This window comes from Larus michahellis, chromosome 4 (assembly GCF_964199755.1).
Source record: "Larus michahellis chromosome 4, bLarMic1.1, whole genome shotgun sequence".
In the NCBI taxonomy this organism is placed as follows: domain Eukaryota; kingdom Metazoa; phylum Chordata; class Aves; order Charadriiformes; family Laridae; genus Larus; species Larus michahellis.
Window position 1 is genome coordinate 22,169,793 of NC_133899.1, and position 18,748 is coordinate 22,188,540.

The following is an 18,748-nucleotide window of genomic DNA, read 5'->3' on the forward strand; positions in this document are numbered from 1 at the left end:
GCAACCCTCAAAGAAGTATGACAGGAGCAGAAGAGGGTGACCCCGGTGCCTGGCAGCACCACGAGAGCATCCTTCCACCTCTGCCCACGGCTGGCAGAGGCCCCAGCGGAGCCAGGCAGGCGAGAAGACTCACCAGAAAAAAACATTTATTATTAAAAAGCCCCTAACGGAACACATCTCTGCCACCCTGAAGCGCTGCCTGGGCCAAGATCCAAGGGATGGGCAGCCTGCGCCACGGCGTGGTTCCTGCCTGCACCCTGCCTGTGTGGATGGCCGCGGGGGGCAGCTGGGTGTGGGGGGCTCAGCCCCGGTGCCGGGGCCAGCCCAGGGTGGGCTGTGGGGTCCCGCGGCGCAGGCAGCTCCTCAGACAGAGGTCTTGGGTAGCGGAGGCAGTATGGAGGCTGTTCTTGGGGGGTTCCAGCAGCGTGTCAGGCTGCTTGGATCCCGTGGGTCCACGCGGGAGGGGTCTCCTGCAACACAGGGGCTCCTCAGGCAGGCTCCGGGGGGGCTCGGGCAGTGCGGGGGCTCGCCGGTGGCAGGAGGGTCCGGTGTTCTTGGGGAGGTTTCTTGGGTCTCCAGCTGTGCGGGCACCTCCGGGAAGTCCCAAGCAGCTCAAGGGCTGGCTTGGGCAGGCTCTGGGGGGTCTCTAGGAGCATGAAGTGTGGATCAGGCAGGCTCTAGGGTGTCTTCAGGAGCACAAGGTGTGGATCAGGCAGGCTCTGGGTGTCTCCAGGAGCACGAGATGTGGATCAGGCAAGGCTCTGGGAGTCTCCAGGAGCACAACGTGTGGATCGGGCAGGCTCTGGGTGTCTCCAGGATCACAAGGCGTGGCTCAGGCAGGACCTAGGGTCTCCAGCAGCACCGAGGGCAGCTTGGGGAGAGGACCCCATCCCCAGACGAGTGCCACCCGGGCATCCTCAGCGCTCAGGCGGTGGTGGCAGCAGCAGCATCGCGGCGCCGGGCGGCCCGCAGCAGGCTCTGCCGCAGCACAGGGTAGAGGCGGTGGCAGCCGTCGATGCCGAGTCGAAGGGCCTGCGCCCAGGTGTCGGGAGGGCTGCCCTGCCCGCCCCCCAGCACTGCCGACACTTGGTTGAGAGCGGGCAGCAGAGCCACGGTGAGCCGGGCCACGGCGCGACGTTCCTCGGGCTCTGCAGGTTGCAGCATCCACGGAGCAGCCGGACCGGGAGAGCGGCACAAGGCGCATCCCACCGCCAGATCGTACATCTCCACCCCGGCATCGGCCAGGGCCAAGGCGGCGGCGCTGATGGCGGCCGCCAGCGCCGAGCCACCGTCCTGCAGCAGCAGAGCGCTGACAGCCAGCCGAGCCCGCGGGTAACGGGACAACCGCACTGCCGGCTCCAAGGCTTCCCGCAAAGCCGCCGCCGCTTCCCGCTCCGCTTCCCGTTCGGTCGCCGTGCCTGGCCTCCAGCGAGCCCCGCGGCCGGCGAAGGGGGCCCGGCGGAACTCGCAGAGGAGTTGGCCACCTCCTGTGGCCCCGAGCTCGCCAGCTTCCCGCGGGCCCCATGCGGCACAGAGGACCTTGGTTCCACCGCCCAGCTCCAGGTAGGCCGAGCCCTCTGCCTGGCTCAGCAGCCCGGCCCGGGCGAAGAGCGGCCGCAAGGCGCAGGGGTCCCTGGGGGCTTCGTCTTCATCCTCCTCCTCCTCCTCATCTTTCCTCGTTCCCCCCCACAGCTCCGGAGGCTGTGATTCCTCCGGACCCCGCACCCGGCGGTGATCCAGCGGCATGTTCGGCCCGGAAAACGGGCAGTGAGGGGATGGAGGAGGAGGAGCAGGAGGAGGAAGAGGAGGAGCCCGGCCGGGCCCGCCCCCGTCAGCACGGCGCAGGACAGGCGGCGTTTAATCGCTTTATTGATAAGGAAAGGCGGGTGGTGGCTCAGCAGCAGGCAGGGGACGGGGGGGGACGTTGGTCACCCCCCCCTCCAAGAAGGGGGGTCAGTTCTTCAGCTCCCCCAGCCGGAGCCGGGCAAAGTCCGTGGCCAGTTTAAGGGCCTCCTGCAGACAACCCACGTTCTTGCCCGTAGCCTGTGCCGAGACGTCTTTCCCACCGCCTTTGCCATCCATCAAGCCAGACACCTCCTGCACCCACTGGCTGGCCTTCAGCCCCTTATTTGCGGTCTCCTGGGTAGGAAAAGAAACAAGAAAAAGCCGGAGTTTGACCTCAGCCCAGCCAGCAGCGAGGGAAGATGGTCTGCGAGTGTGGTACGACAGGACAAAGCTCTCCCGGGTGCAGCTCCTGGGCCAGCAGAGCAGGGGCAGAGTGCCTGCCCCCATGCCTACAACTGCACCAAGTCCTGGCTCTTCCCTGTTTCGGAGAACACCACCCTTTCCCCCTCCCGTCTCCGCAGCATGATGATAACCCAAAGCACAAGGGTCACGGCTTTTGCCAGCCCAAGTGAGTTTTGGCCGTGTAGCGTTTAGATGATTACTCCCTGGAGGCTGCAGCTCCTCCACCGAGGCGCAGAGAAAGGCAGAGTGAGTCTCGGCATTACCTGGGGAACTTGACAGAGGCAGGTGATCCTGCCGGCTTCATTATCGACAGCGAAGAGCATGGTGGCGGTCTGCGGGGAGTGAGTCTTGAAGAGCTTCAGGGATTCGTTCAGAGCCTGTAGAAGAACACGATCATTGCAAGCTCACCTTCCCTGCGCTCACAACCAGCCCCTCAGGGGTCTGGACTTGCATTAAACCAGGCCGCAGCACCCTGCAGCGCTCCTTCTCCCGAACACGAGCAATCTTCACTTCCTCGGCTCTGCAGAAGCCTTGCAGGGGCCACCAGCCCTGGCCGTGTCCCCTCACGGCTACATGGAGGCAGGAGTGAGGAGCTGCTTTTATTTCCCCTTGCTCAGTTATCCGGGAACGGGAAGAATTGGCCCCAAAGCAAGCGAACCTTTGCCCGAGCGTGCCGTCTGGAGGGGAAAATGCTCTGCCCCACGATGTGAGCTCCCAGCGGGAGGGAGCAGCTGCTCTGCAGCGAGTCAGGAGGACCCAAATGCAGCATGAAGAAGCTGCAAGGATTATCAGACACAGCGGGCACCCAGGGGAGACCGGGGGGACTGCCAGGCATCCAGTTATTCTCAAGGAGACCATCATCCTTTGCTTGCATAGGCAGTTCGATGCAGCAAAAGCTCTGGGAGTGGGCCCTCCAGTGAGCAAAGTGGTGCTTCTCTAGCTGGATACAGAACCACCATCCCCTGGGACGAACCCTTCTGCCAGGGAGAATGCTGCTTTGGTACCCACTGGGAGCAGGAGCGCTGGCATCGAGGGGATGGGGACAGCCACAGAGAGCGAGTGGGTGTCTGTAAGCAGGATCAGCTCTGAGACTCTCGGAGTGAAAATTTAAATAGGGCATTAAAACCCGAGTGGTCCAACCTCAGGGCGCCATCGGCCCCCGCTGCCTGGCACTCGCTGGGCTCAGCGCTGCGGCACAGCGCACACAAGGGAGCTTTTATCCACACCAGAAATCGCTCAGGAAGAAACTGAACTTGTGCGTGGAGGAGGGAAGGAGCGGTTTCAGCCCTGGCCGGAGAAGAATTTGAACCTCGCTGCAGCAGACAGTGCCCAGGAGGTGGGGAGCAGCTCTCTGCCCGGCCCTGTCCGCACACGCAGCCCAGGACGCTGTTCCCAGAGCTGATCTGCAATGGCCACAAGCATCACGACTTCCATGGCTTTGCAGAGCTCCTGTTCGGAGTTCCTTCAGCCTGCATTTTAGCATCGTGACTGCTCCTGGATGGATCTCACCCGGGACACAATGCCATTCTATTGGGGTCCCTATCCACCACCAGGTCTGGAAGCTCAGCAAATGGTCCAGACCCCACCCCACCCCTGCAAACCCATGTGTTAGTCCGGGAGGTGGGAAGCAGAGGGTGTCGCAGTGGTCCTCCCCCTCTTCACTAGCCACCGCTCAGGGGTGGCAAGAGAGACAGCTCTGTAACACAGCACTGCCTCCCCAAGTGGCCAGAGTCCACCCAACTGCTCCTCAAGCACAAGGAAGGTTGTTGAGGAGACCAGGCCTTCCCATACCTTCGCTGAGGCTCCATTTTCCATTTCCATGATGACCAGGGGCTGGTTAGGGTGACTCTCAATGACTTGCTTGGTCTTCTCCAGCACCTGAGGACAGCAGTGGTCAGATGCTACAGCAGACACATGGCGTATGGACACAAGAACCACTTGGGTAGAGCTTCCCTGCAGGTACAGAGGCCCCCAAGGTGCCCCAAAATACCCATGGCCCAGCCCAGAGCAGCCCCACGCTCCGCAGCCGAGAACAAAACGTGTTGGCAGGCAGGTGTGTGGCCTACAAGGCAGCAGCAATGCTGTGCACGATTCCTCCTCCAGGAAAATCCAATGGGATCCAGGAGGAAGAACCACGCACCACCCATACCACGCGCCCAGGGAACAAGCGTGGCGGTGGCCATGCCCTGGGAAGGAGCAGGAGAGGCCGAACAGCACCAGGGGCATCCCCACAGCTCAGCTCCCTTCCACACCGGGCACAAGTGGAGCTCGCAAGGGAGCCCCCCACAGCTCCCCCTGCAGTGTTCTTTATTCCCACCCAGGGCTCACTCGTTTCTGGATGTCGGCTTTGCTTGCTCGGTCCAGGTCATCCATAACTTTCTTCAGTGCTTTAACAGCCTCTCTCAGTTCATCTTTCTGCCACTGTGGGATAACAGCAGTGGCCAGTGTCTGCAAAACAGGAGTGGGCAGAGAGGGTTAGAGGTACCGGTGGCCACGGCTGGAGGCAGGGGATGCTGCACCACACCCATGAACTTCCCCTCCTCTCCCAGCGCCCCACAAATCAGGCAGGAGGTGCTGGCTGCAGCACCCAGAGGACGCAGGGCGGGGACCTCTGCTCAGGCAGGAGCAGGAAGCTGAATGTGGGCCTCATTAAAACCACCCAGTGCTGGCAATCAAGGTCCTAACTCACTTTGAGAAGGCAAAGCACTGCTACCATCCTCACCTCACTGAGATCCGTGATCTCCTTCTGCACATCCTTGTTGGGAGCTGTCTGGACCTTCACCTTGGCCTCCAGGGCTGACAACAGTTTCCTGAGGCTGTCGACTTTCCTGAGGGCCTAGGAGAACACAATCTGAGTTAAGTCAGGGAGGGAGATTTAGCCGGATGGGCTCTTGGCCACCACCATGAGAAGGGAAAATTTCTTCACGGAAAGGGTTATCAAACATTGGAACAGGCTGCCCAGGGAAGTGGTGGAGTAGCCATCCCTGGAGGGATTTAAAAGAAGGTAGACGTGGTGCTGAGGGACATGAGTTAGCGGTGGTTTTGTTTAAGCGTTAAGTGTTAAGTTGCTGGTTGGACTTGATGATCTGAAAGGTCCCTTCCAACCTAGGCGATTCTATGATTCTTAGGAGTGAAGAACACTGCAGCCCCAGGGTGGGGTTCAGTAACTCCTTGGGAAGCAGCAGAGCCAAAGCAGGCAGCACTTGACCAGAACCGGGGTGTCAGGCTGGCCCCCAGGACCCACCCTAGGCCCTTCTAACGCAACAGCTACAGCCAAGACTTTCCACCCCCTTCCCTCCCAGCTCTCTCTTCTGGCTGTAGCACAGCCAGGGGCCTCCAGCACAGCCTTTGCTAACAGCAGCATCCTTCTCTGCACTGCGTTGGTGGAGTCCAAGCCACAAATCCCTCAGACACACACACCAGTTCCCCCTGGTGCTGAGGGATACTGGGCAAACATAAATGAAGAGGACCTTGGCACAGGGTTAATATCCATGCACGCTTGTGCCAACGATTTCCCACAGGACAGGGATTTCTCCTGCCTCTCCTTACCTTCCGAGCTTCAGCCCCGGTGACTGCAACTATCCTCCGGATGCCTTTAGCAATTGCTTCTTCTGAAACAATCACAAAGGGGCCAGCGTGGCTGGAGTTCTGCAAGTGCCTTTGGAAAGAACCGAGAAAGACCCACAAGAGTCAGAAGTTCACCTCTCATCTCAGCAGGAATCAGCATGGGAACAAGAAAACCACCCTGCCAGGGAGATGCAGCAAGCGTGGGGACAGGCAGAAAACCCGACCCAGCTGCTAAAAGCAAACGAGCGAGGAAAGGGTGGCAAGGGATATGTTCCCAGCGCTGTCAGAGACTATGTGTGTGGGCAGGGATAGGATACAGGCAATTTCCCTGCCTGAAAAGGCTGATTTGAAACACGGCTTGACTCAGGACTGGGAACGCAAAGGCACATCATCGCCACCACCTCCAGCTCTGCCCTGGCTGTGCCCAGCACACGCCCACAGGACTCACAAAAGAGCTCGGGCTCCCCAGGGACTCCTTTTCGGCCCCCCCCCTGCCTTCCCCGGCCTCTCCGGATACTCACGTGCCTCCGCAGAACTCAATAGAAGTGACGGAGCCTGCGGGGCCAGAGGGGTCAGCCAGCAGCTCCTCCACAGGGATGCCAATCGAGACCACGCGGACAGGATCGGGGTAGGTCTCGTCAAAAACTGCCCGCAGTCCTTGGATGGCTTTTGCTGCTGCGAGAGGGCAGTCCTTGGCGTACACGGGCTGCAGAGGACAGGAAAGGGACGCAGGTAAGAGCCGGTCCTGTCAGCTGTGACTGAGGGCCCGCATTCCCAGGGAATCCTGACTTCCTCCAAAAGATCCTAAAAGGGAAGTTACATGCCTCACCTGAGCTGGGGTTCGTTGGGCTGCAGGGATCTTGAAGTCATTGACAGGCACCTCAACTTCAAACTATTCCCGACACCACTGCCCGCTCAGAGCCCCCGTGCTGCTGTACCTTCATTTATCACCACAGACTCCTGAGCAGAGCACAGGGTCCTCCAGGGGCTGTCCTGACTCACAGCTGGCACCAGCCAGCGGAATTCTCTCGTGTTGAGGATTCATCACTGAGGAGTCTGGGTGTACGCTGTAAATCCAGCCAGGCCTGCAAAACTACTCTGCCAAACTTCCTGGCTCTTGTAGCTAATGTGACACTAGCATAGAAACACTCCCCAGACAGGGCTCGGTACCAATGAACAGAGCAATCTACCTGGAGTTTTCCCACACAAAATGCTCCGAGGTGATGCCAATCTGTGCACAGGACTGCGTCAGCAGCTCATAAGATTCCTGCTGCGCCTAATCCCCATCACCCAAAAGCTTGACTCAAGGTATTTTTTATCTTGAGTATATCCAACCCGGCAGCCATACCCACCTTTGCCTCCTCAATCATCTGGTTGGCAATCCCTTCAACCTTCTTGATTTCCTGGGTAGACAAGGCTCCCTTGGCTGTGAAGTCGAACCGCAGCCTGTCCGGTGCGACCAGCGACCCTCTCTGGTCAGCTTCCCCCAAGACTGAGCGCAGGGCGAAGTTGAGGATGTGGGTTGCCGTGTGGTTGCTCATGACTGGCCTCCGCCTTGTCTGATGGAGGAAACCACCGTTAGACGGGGTCCCACACTGCAGAGCCAAGATCACCTCTAGCAGCAGAAGTGAAAGTTTAACCCGCTGCTCCAACAGAAACCAAACTGGCTCAGGAGACCAGAAACAACTTCTCATGCTTTGCTGCCTTGGAGCCTCTGCTAAGGGAGCAGGCAGGACATTCCCCACCAAATTCGTGCATGGCTTTTCCCTGGCAGTCCCCTTGTTGGGCCTGTCTGGAGAGAGGCCAATGACAGGCCAGGTTACAGACACTGATCTCTGCTCCTCAGAAGGAAAAAGCACAAGATGGAAGCCTTCCCTCTTGCTCCAAAGGTGCCGCCTCTATAGGGAGGGCAAATGCGTTTTGCAGACTAGGTTCAACCGAGCGCTCACTGAGCAGGCTGAGCCCACAGGAGCCATGTCTGGAGTGGGGCAGACAGCCCAGGCTCTCCGCTGTCATCCACAACGCAGTGGAGCGCCATACCTGCTCTACCTCCCAGCCAGGACACAAAACGTGGTCCTGCTGCTGGTCGGCAAAACCCAGGGAGTGTGGCTCTGAACCAGCGGGGCGTTATCTGCCTCATGGTAGGAGAAAGGCATGTGCCAGGCAGGAGAGGCCTCGTGTCAGCCAGACTGGAAGGGCCAAGTTGCTTGCCTGCATCGTGTGCCACGGGGAGAGCAGGCCCCAAACTCCAGGCCACTTAAGTGGCACCAATGGAAACAAAGGAGACAAAATCCAGGGAAAAAGAGATGAGGCCCTGTGTTATTATACCATGCCTTAACTTACCTCATCAATAGACAGGTGGACCTGATCTCCTACTTTCAAGCTTCCATATAGAGTTCCTATGTGAAGCACGTAGCCTCCTCGGACCTGCACGTTCTTCACCGTGAATTCTGTTTTCTGTACAAAGAGGGAAATGCACCCAGTGAGCAGGGTGGGAGGCCACGGGGAGACAGACAGTCCAGCCAGAGGTCTGAGCTGCAACTGGAAATGTCTCAGCTGAGAGCCAGACTGGTGTGTGCGACAGGAGAAAGCTCAATGTCCCCAGGCACAGCACACAGGGCCACAAAGCAGAGAAGAGAATGAAGGTGGAGCACGGTTATGGGGCACAGCAGAGCTGAAAGAGCTCCCCACCCCAGGTCCCCGTCACAGCTCAAAAGCGCTGTCCTTCTGCACAGCGATCCCAGCACCACCACAGCAGGCACCCACGTTCTGGCAACAGCCTGACACTGCCGCACCGAGTTCAGCTCCACAAGAAGCAAGGGGAACAAACTCCAGCATGTCTGTGCCGTGCTGCACCCCCGAAAACGAAACCTGTGCAACGCCTGACACCTGCCACGGACAGGAAATTGCTGGAGCTTGCTTGGCCCCTTCTCCTTCTTTGGAGGCACCTGCCCAAGCCCCAGCTCAGTCTAGCCGAAGGCTCTCAGGCCCACTCACATCCTCCCTGCCGTTGTCATCCTTGACCATGTAGCCCTCGTCGTAGATCTGCCCACCCTGCTCGGCGTAGAAGCAGGTCCGGTCCAGCACTATCCCACATTCCTGGCCAGTGGATACCTCCTCCACAAACTTCTTCTCCCTGCGGATGGCTTTCACCGTGGCCACGAGGCTCCCAAAATCTGTCACCGGGACAACAGGCAATGTCAGTAAAATAGGAAAACCTTGTAGACACCACATGGGAGCAGAACTTCATAGCAACAACTCCCACCTATTGCAGGAGTTCACGGCAGCTACATTTGCAGGGGGTAAGGAGAAAGAACCAGGGCAACAGTTAGGTGGATAAGAGGAAATTTCATTCCATGCTCTCCAAGGCAGGGGCTGTCAGTTCCCTCCACACCTATGCAGTAAAAGTCAGCCACGTATGCTGCTACAAGCCTGGGGCCTCCGGAATCTCCACCAAATCAAAGAATTAGGAGCAAGAGACAGAGCAAGTGGGCTGAGGACAGACCAAGAAGAAACTGCAGTCTCCCATGACACTGGCAAAAGGGCAGCTGGGAAACACAAACACAAAACTGCAGGGAACACGAATGCCCTTAAGACTCTCTTGACCAGGTTGGCAACAATGGACCTGACCAGAAGGGCAGCCCTCAAAACAGTCTCCCCTCCTCTTTCCCTGCTCCCTTTGTTACAAGCAGGCTATTCACCTGCAAACATTTCCACTCCCACCTCCATGTCCCAGGAAAGGCGAGCCCAGAGGGGATCTGGTTGAGGTACGTGCCAGGAAAGGTTTGGCAGCAGAGGATGATTCAGAGAAGGTTTTTTTTCATACCATAGGCACCGTTCTGATCTGAAGCATAGCTGTATTTTGGCGAGTCGTCAGTCACCTCCAGCCCTCGGGCCCTTAGCTCTTCGATGGCATAGATGTCCAGCATGATGAGGTCCTCCCCTCCGGCACCTTTCCCTTGGGATTTGAGCTGCCAACGACAAGCACCAAAGTTTGAGAAAACCCACCTCAGCGCTGGTCCATGCACACCAGCCTAATTGCACACCTCACTTGCGTCCCTGAGAGCTCCTGGGTTCAGAGCTTTGCTCTGGGAAGCCGTGTGCCAGCTGCTGGAATGCTCCCATCTTTTCTGACTTCAGAGCAGGCTGTTCCAGCGTGACCAGCATGCAGCCAACGTAGGCCTGAGCCCAGACAGGGCAAGGCAAGCACCCAGCCGGCTGGTCAATGCCACTTTCTGCTGCTGCAGCAAACTGCTGGGAGAGGCACCCAAGCTGCAGACCTGCTGCAAGACTGCTCCTGGGACAGGGAAATCCAGAACTTCCCTGTCCAGAACTTCCCTGTCCAGAACAGGAGAGTGGGGAGATGCTCCCAGCACTCCACCAGCTCTGTATGAAGGCTGTGCTCGAGGCCCCAGGCCTCACAATCACAGAATCACAGAACGGAAGGGGTCGGAAGGGACCTCTGGTGATCATCCAGTCCAACCCCCTGCCAGAGCAGGGTCACCCACAGCAGGTGGCACAGGAACGCGTCCAGGCAGGTTTGGAATGTCTCCAGAGACGGAGACTCCACCACCTCTCTGGGCAGCCTGTGCCAGGGCTCTGCCACCCTCAAAGGGAAGAAGTTCCTCCTCATGTTGAGATGGAACTTCCTATGGTCAAGTTGGTGCCCGTTACCCCTTGTCCTGTCGCTGGGCACCACTGAGAAGAGCCTGGCCCCATCCTCCTGACACCCACCTTTTAAGTGTTTATAAGCGTTGATAAGATCCCACCTCAGTCATCTTTTTTACAGACTGAACAGCCCCAAGTCCCTCAGCCTTTCTTCATCAGAGAGGTGTTCGAGTACCCTCAGCATCTTGGTAGCCCTTTGCTGTTCCCTCTCCTTCTTGAACCAGGGAGCCCAGAACCGGACACAGCACTCCAGATTCGGCCTCCCCAGGGCAGAGTAGAGGGGGGGGATGACCTCCCTCCACCTCCTCACAGTGTTAGTGAGCAAACCCAGCCCTGGCTGCACAGAAAAGACATGTCCTACAGCAACTGCATGCACTGGGGCACTCAGGGTGCGAGCAGCCCTGGTAAGAAAGGAGCAGAGACTCATGACAGCAAACTAAAAGGAAGGGAATCCTCCCTGCCCACTCACAGACTGGCTCCCCAGGAGCTGTTATCTACCTGTGCATTTTTCCGCTCTTCTTCAAAGCCCTCCATGTCCACAACAAGGCCCTTCTCCTCTGCAATCAGCCCAGTGAGATCAGCAGGAAAACCGTAGGTGTCATACAGCAGCCAGGCAGTATCACCTTCAGAGAAAATGCAGAGCAGTCAGCACTCCTGTTCCGTGAGACACTGCTCCCTTCCCACCTCTCCGACTGGGTCTGTCCCACCCAACTGGCTCTGCGCTATGGTAGGAGAGGGAACAGGTCTGGTGAATGCGAATATCTAAAACGCCCCCCTCTGACAGCACAGAGATCACGCTATCATGTTGTGCCTGGGCAGCTTAGAAACCTGAACAACTGAACACAGGCCAGAGGCGATACCGGTGGCCCAGCTCTGAGCGATGGTTTTTTGACTCCAACTCTGTCCCCCCCCGACCTTCCCCCAACTCTCAGCTCCCAGCCCAGTTGACCTCTAACCCGGTCCCAGATAATAAGTGTCTTTTGGTGCATCCAGCCTGAAGTCACAGCCTTACCAGGGATGGTTTTACTGTCCCCCAAGCTCTGGATCTTCCTGTCCAGGATGCGACGTCCTCTGCTGAGCGTTTTCAGGAACTGATCCTCTTCTTCGTTGATAATGTCCTTCACCATGTCTGGGTCCTTCTTCAGCTCAGGAAAGGCATCTCCCTGGCAGACCCAAGAGGATTAGTCCTTCAGCATGGATCCGCACACCTCAGCAGAGAAGCCTTCAGCAGATACAGTGGAGGGGAAGAACTTACCAGCGACTGCACCACCACATCAACCAGAGTAGCAAAGAAGCCCTTGGGGGCATTGAGCTTCTCATGGGAGTAGCGCACAGCCCGTCGGAGAATCCGCCTCAGCACGTACCTAGGGAACAGCAGAACCCCTCATACAAACGTAGACCTCTGAGCTGTGCTCAGGGGATCCACCAGCACCCACCAACCAGCACCCCCTCCCAGGAGCAAGAGCACAGGGTTCTCTCCCCACATTTTCTCTCAAGTAGCTGCTTGCACCAGCAGCGAGCCAGAGGTGAGGCGCCAGGGCCCAGCTCTGTGACCTGGACTCACTGTGAGCTTAGGTCAGTCCCGTAAGTCCAGCAACACCCACAGCACAGCCCCGCAGCCCAAACTTCATTGCTGTTTTTGACAGCACCACTGCACCAAGCAGGGTTTTGCGTCTGTCTGCCCGCAGTGATGCTTTCTGGGGGCTGACACAGCAGGACTGGTACCCACAAGAACCCTCAGACCTGTGTGTCTTGGTCTTTTGGGCAGGCCTTGCTACAGGAATTCAAGTGTCAAATGTACGGAGCAAACACTCTGCTATCCACTGCTTTAACGATGAATTCGGCGACATCCCAGAGACACACGAGATCCCAGATCCCTCAGGGAAGAGGTGCTGAACAAGAATGGGAGCCGCGGCATTGCGGCAGCTCCCTTCTTACCCTCTGCCAGTGTTGTCAGGTCTGCCCCCATCAGAAAGGGCCAGCGTGATGGTCCGTGCGTGGTCAGCCAGCACACGGTAGGCCATATCTATACCGTCGGCATCCTCAGCACCAACCTGCCCCATGTAGGGCCTGGCACCCGTGCCCTGTGCAGAGAGGAGAAGGTGGTAGGCATAGGGGACAATTAGGGATGGGGGGACCAGCACCGCAGCAGAACAACAGGGAAGCGCCTCAGAAGTCAGCCCCATCCCACTGCCCGCAGCCACAGAGGTGGCACACTCCTCTTGGAAAGAGATGACTCGGAGAAGCCAGGAAAGAGGAAATGCTGTGAGCCTCTGCATGATGCCACAGCCCGCATTTCCAGGGCCAAAGGATCTCCAAAACCAGAGGGAAGAAAAGCCGATTTATCCCAACACTAAGAGCCCAGGACAGAAGAGAGAGGGACAGGGGCAGAGAGCAGGGAAATCATCTGTTTTACAGGCAAGGACTCCTGCCTGGCACAAGCTGCCCAGCCAAGGAACTTCTCAAATTCTGTCAACGCGGGGAAAGGTCCCAGCTTCCCTCTTTTAGGGTGTTTTTAGCCATACCCAAGGGAAAGATACTCCTGTAACAAGTTAGTGCTCACAGCATGGCACAGTCCCTACACCCGGGCTCCCAGCACACTGCAGGAAGGCAGACAAGACACACGGGCTGTGTCTAGCCAGTGGCTTTAACATCCAAGAAAAGCAGTCCTCTAATTCCAGCTCTGAAGCTCCACACCTCATCCCCACGAAAGGCTTCAGCCTGGGCTCTTCTCCCTGTGTTTCTTCCAGCATGATCTGCAGCCAGGAAGCTCTGCTGCTTCCACAGAGCCAAAAAAAGGCTTGGTGGACTTGCATGCAGGAGTTCCCAGCACTGGTAAAATGGGCCTACCCAGGAAGATGCGGCAACAGCACACTGGTTCTGCAAGCAACCGTCACGGTTTATGGAACAGACCTTCTCTCAGGGGATTTTCTACACATCAGCATGTTCCTCCAGGTGGGAGCCTGAAGGACAATGTGCTCTCTACCACATGGCAAAAGATGGCCCTTGGCCATACGGGACTGCAGAGCATCTCCCACTCGGAGAAGACCAAGGATTGCGCAAGCAGGAGAGTCCACAGGAAACATCTGGGAAAGCTGCACTGCTCATTGTCCCGTGTTCTCCCCTGGAAACGTGCCCCAAGGCAGCAATTACTGTGCCAGTCTGCGTTCCTACACACTCAGCAAAGTACAAACCCACGGGGGGCTCGCAGCAGCTGGGAAAGCAGAGACCTGCAGACATAACCACCCCATCCAACCAGCCCCATGCATCTCCCCAGGGATTCAGGGAATGGATGCAGCTGGGTCAGGCGCAGACCCAGACTCCTCAGTTCCTACCTTTTGGATGGCTTCAAAGTAAGGAACGAAAAGGTCAGTGTCATAGTTGGACATCTTATTCTGCAGCACAGAGACCAGCCTCTCCAGGCCCATTCCAGTATCAATACTTTTCTTAGGAAGAGGTTTCAGTGTCCCATCAGCTTCCCTGTTCAGCCACAAAAAGAGAGATGAGCTATATGGTTTAGTGATGGTTTTTGTCAGAGTTAGGTTGGACTAGATGATCTGAAAGGTCCCTTCCAACCTAGGCAATTCTATGATTCTATTTCGGATGGAGGTTCTGCAGGGGCAACCTCATCTTTCCCCTCATCTCCATGAGTTTTGTTCCATCAGATTTATAACAGCGGCCCATACACAAGCCATATACAAGGCAACTGCGGTAAATGACAAGACCCTCAACGACAACTTCGACCCCAAGCAGGATAGTACTTATTCCCTATTGAACTGAGGATACATCTGAGGATGTTTCCTCAGATGAGCTGAGGAAACACTCCCGATCTGTCCCTGAAGCCAGTGTGACCAGCCTCTTCCGTAGAGGTGGGTCTGGGGACAGAGCATCACAAAGTGCACAGCTCCTGGACAAAAGGGAACAATGAGCAAGCCAGGGGCAGTTAAAATAGTGCATAGTCCAAGCAAGGCCTCACACCGAGCTGGAGCAGCCTGGGGAGGGAAGCAGGTCTCACTTACCTGTTGAACTGTATGAACACCAGGTTCCAGATCTCCAGGACATTGGGGTCATCCTGATTGACCAGGTGGGAAGCATCTCTGTCCCCAATACGGTCATAGTGGATCTCGCTGCAAGGGCCACAGGGGCCTGTGTCTCCCATTTCCCAGAAGTTATCCTTCATATTGCCAGGCAGAATCCTGCCCTCAGCCAGCCTGTAACCAGAAACTCTTATTGAACAACACAGACTAACAGCAAGGCAAGAATTCCCTAAACCAAGGGCTACGCTAGAGACACCTCAGCAGACTGATTCCCTGGATGAGCAGACGAATTGTCGGACTCTTGAGACAGACCAATCTAAGAGCCTAGCTCTCAGGATACTTGCTGAGGAGGATCAAGTGAACACTGGCGCCTGGCACTTGACCCAGGTGGACGCAGAGGTCTATACAACACCTCAGCAAAGCCACCAGCGAGAAGACAGGTGGATCTCCAACATGCGAGATCGGCCTCACAGTGTAGAGGTGTGCCATGGGGTCAGTGGCAGGTTTCAGAGGAGACTACAGCCACAAGACCAAAGACATCATTTCACTGCTACATCAAGCTTTGTCCCACAGCTTGAGCGCTGAGTGCCGTTCTGACTTACTTCCTCATCTCAAGAGGGGTGAGGCAAAAGTAGCAAATGTATAGAGGAGGGCAACTAAAATACCTAGGGGTGGAATAGCTGCCTTAGGAAGAGAGTAGGACTCCTCAGTTTCGAGAGGACGACGCAGGGTGGGAGACTACAATGGAGACTTAGAAAAGTCCAACAGGTTCAAACCAGAATCAGACATACTCTGAAGGAGCAGGGCCCCAAGCAGAGGCAAAGGGGAATAGATGGATCACCCTCTAACAAACTAATCCAGTGACTGTGGGTGTTCGGAGGGGAGGAGGAAAACACAGTGCAGGCCACAGTCCGGCGTGCCTGCTTTCCCTGAACAGCATCTTCTCAACTGCTGTCAGACCATTGATCTGACCCAGCGGGGCCCTTATGTTCTTAAGCTTACATCAGAGATTTTAAAGTGAAAGCTCTCTAATACCAGTGCTCCCCTTTGGCTTTGCAGCTCCGCCACCCTGCAAACATTATTTGTGACACTTCAATTCTGTTAAAGCCTCTTGCTACATGTGCTCTGCCACGTAACACATGCCATCTTTCTCTAAATGACCATTGCTCATCAAAACATGCACCTTCTTCGGTTAAAGGCCTTACCCCAAATTCAACCATATCTGCTTGCACTCCATGTCTGGCTGCAGTCCTGCAGCTTCGTTTCCACCAAAGTAAGTGACGTAGAGTCTTTCAGCAGGGATGCCGAACTCCTGGGTGAGAAGTTCCAGTGCCAGCTTACAAGCAAGTTCCTGCAGAAGGAAAGATGAGGTCAGCAAGTCAATGCAAAGAGAGTTTCTCTTCACCATGCAGAGTACTGGCTACTGTAGGCATCAGCAGCTAAAGAGCCAAAAACTTTCAGACTTTTGACAGTAGAAAGAGGCAAATTAATATATGCAGTGAACAGGGCAAAAGGAATATCTCATATGGCTTTCTAGATGCAGCCAAGTTAACTCCTAGCATGTTCACTGCCCCCAAAAAACTTTTTAATTCTGCTGTTATTCTGTATTCTTAACATTCTCTTTCTGAGTTTGAACACTACACTATCAACAAGCTTGGGAAAGGAGATCATTATTTTATAATCACTCCTGTTGGAGGTACATCGTAGCTGCACAGCACATGCAACTTCTCACAGCTTGAGGACAGCCACTAAAACCTCTGCCTGAAGACTCCAAACTGGCAGAGTTCATATAATCAGCTTTGTAAACCTTAAGTAATTAATCTCAAAACATACCACAGGGTCAGGGCAGCTTCCAAGCCCTTCCAAGCCACACGCACCTTAGGAACCACTCTGTACCACTTCCTCTTAGCAAATGCTCTGCTGAGTTCATAGAGACGGGTAACTTTGTGCAAGAGATTCAGAGCTGCACCTAGCCTATTTTACCTTGAAATAATCCCCAAAGGACCAGGACCCCAACATCTCAAAGAAAGTGTGGTGGTAGACATCTTTCCCAACATCATCCAGGTCGTTGTGCTTGCCCCCTGCTCGGATGCACTTCTGAGTGTTGGTGGCTCTGTTCAGTTTAGCGAGCGGGTGCGACGGGTCAATAGTATTGAGGAAGATGGGTTTGAACTGAGAGGAAAGAAAACAGGGCAATCAAGAAAAGCACTAAGAGTCTGTTTTCAAATGTTGCAAGCAACACCAAGGCAGTAAGCATCATCCCTGTCATGATACCACTAGCCTGGACATACCTGAGGCACCTCTCCGAAACAAGCCTGCCCTCTCCTGCATGCGAGGAGGCTGCAGCACTGCCTATAACTTAGCTCACACACGTGTTCCTGGAGCCCACCAAGCCCCAGGACTTCCAAAGGGACCGAAAGTAGCCAGATTCCCAGCTGACCAGAAAAAAAAAGGCAGTGAAAACTGCGTGCTGATCTCCAGCAGAGCCTCTTCAGCAGCCCCAACCAGTCTTTAAAGATGCCGCTGGTCACTTGTGCCAGGACTAGCTGTGGTCCAAAGGGTCAAGGAAGGGAGACTGGCAGTGCTCCCATCGCTGCACTGCCAGCCCAACAGACACAGGAACCTCTCCCAGTGCTCCTGCCAATTTTGTGAGAGCACAGAGGACCATGTCCAGCAGACACACCAACCACCTCTTTGTGACCAGAAGGAAGGTAGGAGAAAACAACAATAATTTTCCGCACCAACAGCTCTGCAAATAGCTTCACGGGTTTCAACTGCTACAGGATATGCCGATAAGGACCACAATGGGAATCCTACCTGGTTCATACCAGCATTGGCAAAGAGCAGCGTGGGGTCATCCAGGGGGATTGTAGAAGACGAGTGCACATAGGTATGCTTGTTTTTCTTGAAGAAGTCAATAAACCGTTGTCGGATCTGGCTAGCTGTTAGTGTATCTTCCATCTTGAAGCTGCAAGTCACAGCTGTCCAAAGCAAGCGAAAGGGAAAGCGGCAAGGCCTTGGTGCAGTCTGAAGAGACAACCAGAAACAAGGCTCTGACACGGTGTCAGCTGAAGCAATAACACCAGGATCATTGCCTCCATCTCCTGAAAGGATCTAGCCACACTGATAACTACTCTCACCGACTCCTCAGTTTAACCATCAGTCTGCCCCAAATGGTGCTGACTCAAACCCAAACTTCCTCTCCCCAAACTCCCCAGTTTCTAGATCAAGTTTCCTGTTCTTTGAAAACAAGCCCACCTGGATCCTGAACTTTGTAAGAGGTTGCATCTACCTTGCCAGGGACACAGGGAAGGGGCAGGATTGCTAACGCCTAAAATCATTCAGGGTGATTAAACCACAGGATGGCTGTGTTTGGAAATGACCTCTGAATATCACTTCAGCCACCCTCCCTGCTCAAAGCAGGGTAAACTCCAGGGGTGCCTGGAAACCTGCCCTGTGACACGGGTGATGGTTTGGAGGTGAGCACCTCCGCTATATCCTAACGGGTATATAGCTGTCCTCTGCCGGTGGAGCGCAATGCGGTTCTCCAGAGGGCCGAGCTCCCAGCAGCCTGCCCTGGCTGAGAGCGACAATAATTACGCATATGAATAAGGCCAATGGGTTGGTTTAGGAGCGCAGGAAGGAGCCGAGGGCAGGAGGGAGCCCAGGAGGGCAGGACTCGGCGCAGCAGCCGCTCCCGGGGAGAGCAGGGCCTCTGCCCAAACGCCACCCGGTCGCAAGTGCCCAAGGAGAGGCGAGGGCACAGCGGGTGCCCGGCAGCCCTGCGGAGAGCCACCGTAGGGCCTAGAGGCAGGTCACCCCGCCGCGGCCCCGCCTGAGGAGACCCGGTCACCGCCACCCTCCCGCCCGTCACCGCCACCCTCCCGCCCCTCACCGCCGTCCGCCTCGGCCCCCTGCCCTGCCAGGCCCTCTCCCCGCGGCCCGGCGCGGGCAAAGGAGGCGGCTGGCCCGCTGAGGCCCCCCCCGCGAAACCCGGCGGCCCCGCGGCCCCCGCCGTGGCCCCGCAGGCCCTACCTCCGGGCTGCCGCCCCTCGTCCCGCACCGCACCGCACCGCACCGCACCGCACCGCACCGCACCGCACCGCACCGCACCGCACCGCACCGCACCGCACCGCACCGCACGCCCCGGCGCCGCCGCAGCGCCCGCACCGCCCCTCCCCGCCACAGCCCCCCACGCCGGCTTCCGATTGGTCGCCGAGGCCGTCGCT

General features: G+C 56.6%; 2 protein-coding genes across 7 annotated transcripts; both read right to left on the minus strand.

Annotated features, from left to right (window-relative positions):
• Window positions 1–129: 129 nt before the first annotated feature.
• Window positions 130–1,844, minus strand: EXOSC6 (exosome component 6). The gene has a single exon (XM_074583361.1). It carries the CDS (start codon window positions 1,744–1,746, stop codon window positions 925–927), a length of 822 nt encoding a protein of 273 aa, XP_074439462.1. The 5' UTR covers window positions 1,747–1,844; the 3' UTR covers window positions 130–924.
• Window positions 1,845–1,852: 8 nt separating this feature from the next.
• AARS1 (alanyl-tRNA synthetase 1) lies at window positions 1,853–18,712 on the minus strand. Of its 6 annotated transcripts, XM_074583354.1 has the most exons (22): window positions 18,647–18,688; window positions 18,555–18,576; window positions 17,337–17,546; window positions 16,503–16,691; window positions 15,725–15,870; window positions 14,502–14,693; window positions 13,818–13,962; window positions 12,421–12,566; window positions 11,738–11,846; window positions 11,495–11,645; window positions 10,981–11,105; window positions 9,641–9,785; window positions 8,812–8,990; window positions 8,158–8,271; window positions 7,167–7,373; window positions 6,336–6,520; window positions 5,797–5,905; window positions 4,970–5,083; window positions 4,576–4,695; window positions 4,039–4,125; window positions 2,511–2,624; window positions 1,853–2,139 (listed from the first exon to the last, which is right to left on the minus strand). In XM_074583354.1, exons 3-22 carry the CDS (start codon window positions 17,478–17,480, stop codon window positions 1,954–1,956), a joined length of 2,907 nt encoding a protein of 968 aa, XP_074439455.1. In that variant the 5' UTR covers window positions 17,481–17,546; window positions 18,555–18,576; window positions 18,647–18,688; the 3' UTR covers window positions 1,853–1,953. The 6 variants fall into 6 exon arrangements, with proteins under 6 accessions (XP_074439455.1, XP_074439460.1, XP_074439457.1 ...); XM_074583359.1 differs by having other exon boundaries at window positions 18,555–18,712; XM_074583356.1 differs by lacking the exon at window positions 18,555–18,576 and having other exon boundaries at window positions 18,658–18,707.
• Between the last annotated feature and the right edge of the window lie 36 nt (window positions 18,713–18,748).

What these genes read in the sequence shown, in the direction of transcription:
- EXOSC6 (XM_074583361.1), bottom strand. Translation starts at nt 1,746, where the DNA reads ATGCCGCTGGATCACCGCCGGGTGCGGGGTCCGGAGGAATCACAGCCT.
- AARS1 (XM_074583359.1), bottom strand. Translation starts at nt 17,480, where the DNA reads ATGGAAGATACACTAACAGCTAGCCAGATCCGACAACGGTTTATTGAC. An exon ending in ACTTTGAAGCCATCCAAAAG is followed by an intron (nt 12,567 to 13,817) that starts GTAGGAACTGAG and finishes CTCTCTGCACAG; the next exon opens with GGCACGGGTGCCAGGCCCTA. An exon ending in GGACAGTAAAACCATCCCTG is followed by an intron (nt 11,106 to 11,494) that starts GTAAGGCTGTGA and finishes TTTTCTCTGAAG; the next exon opens with GTGATACTGCCTGGCTGCTG.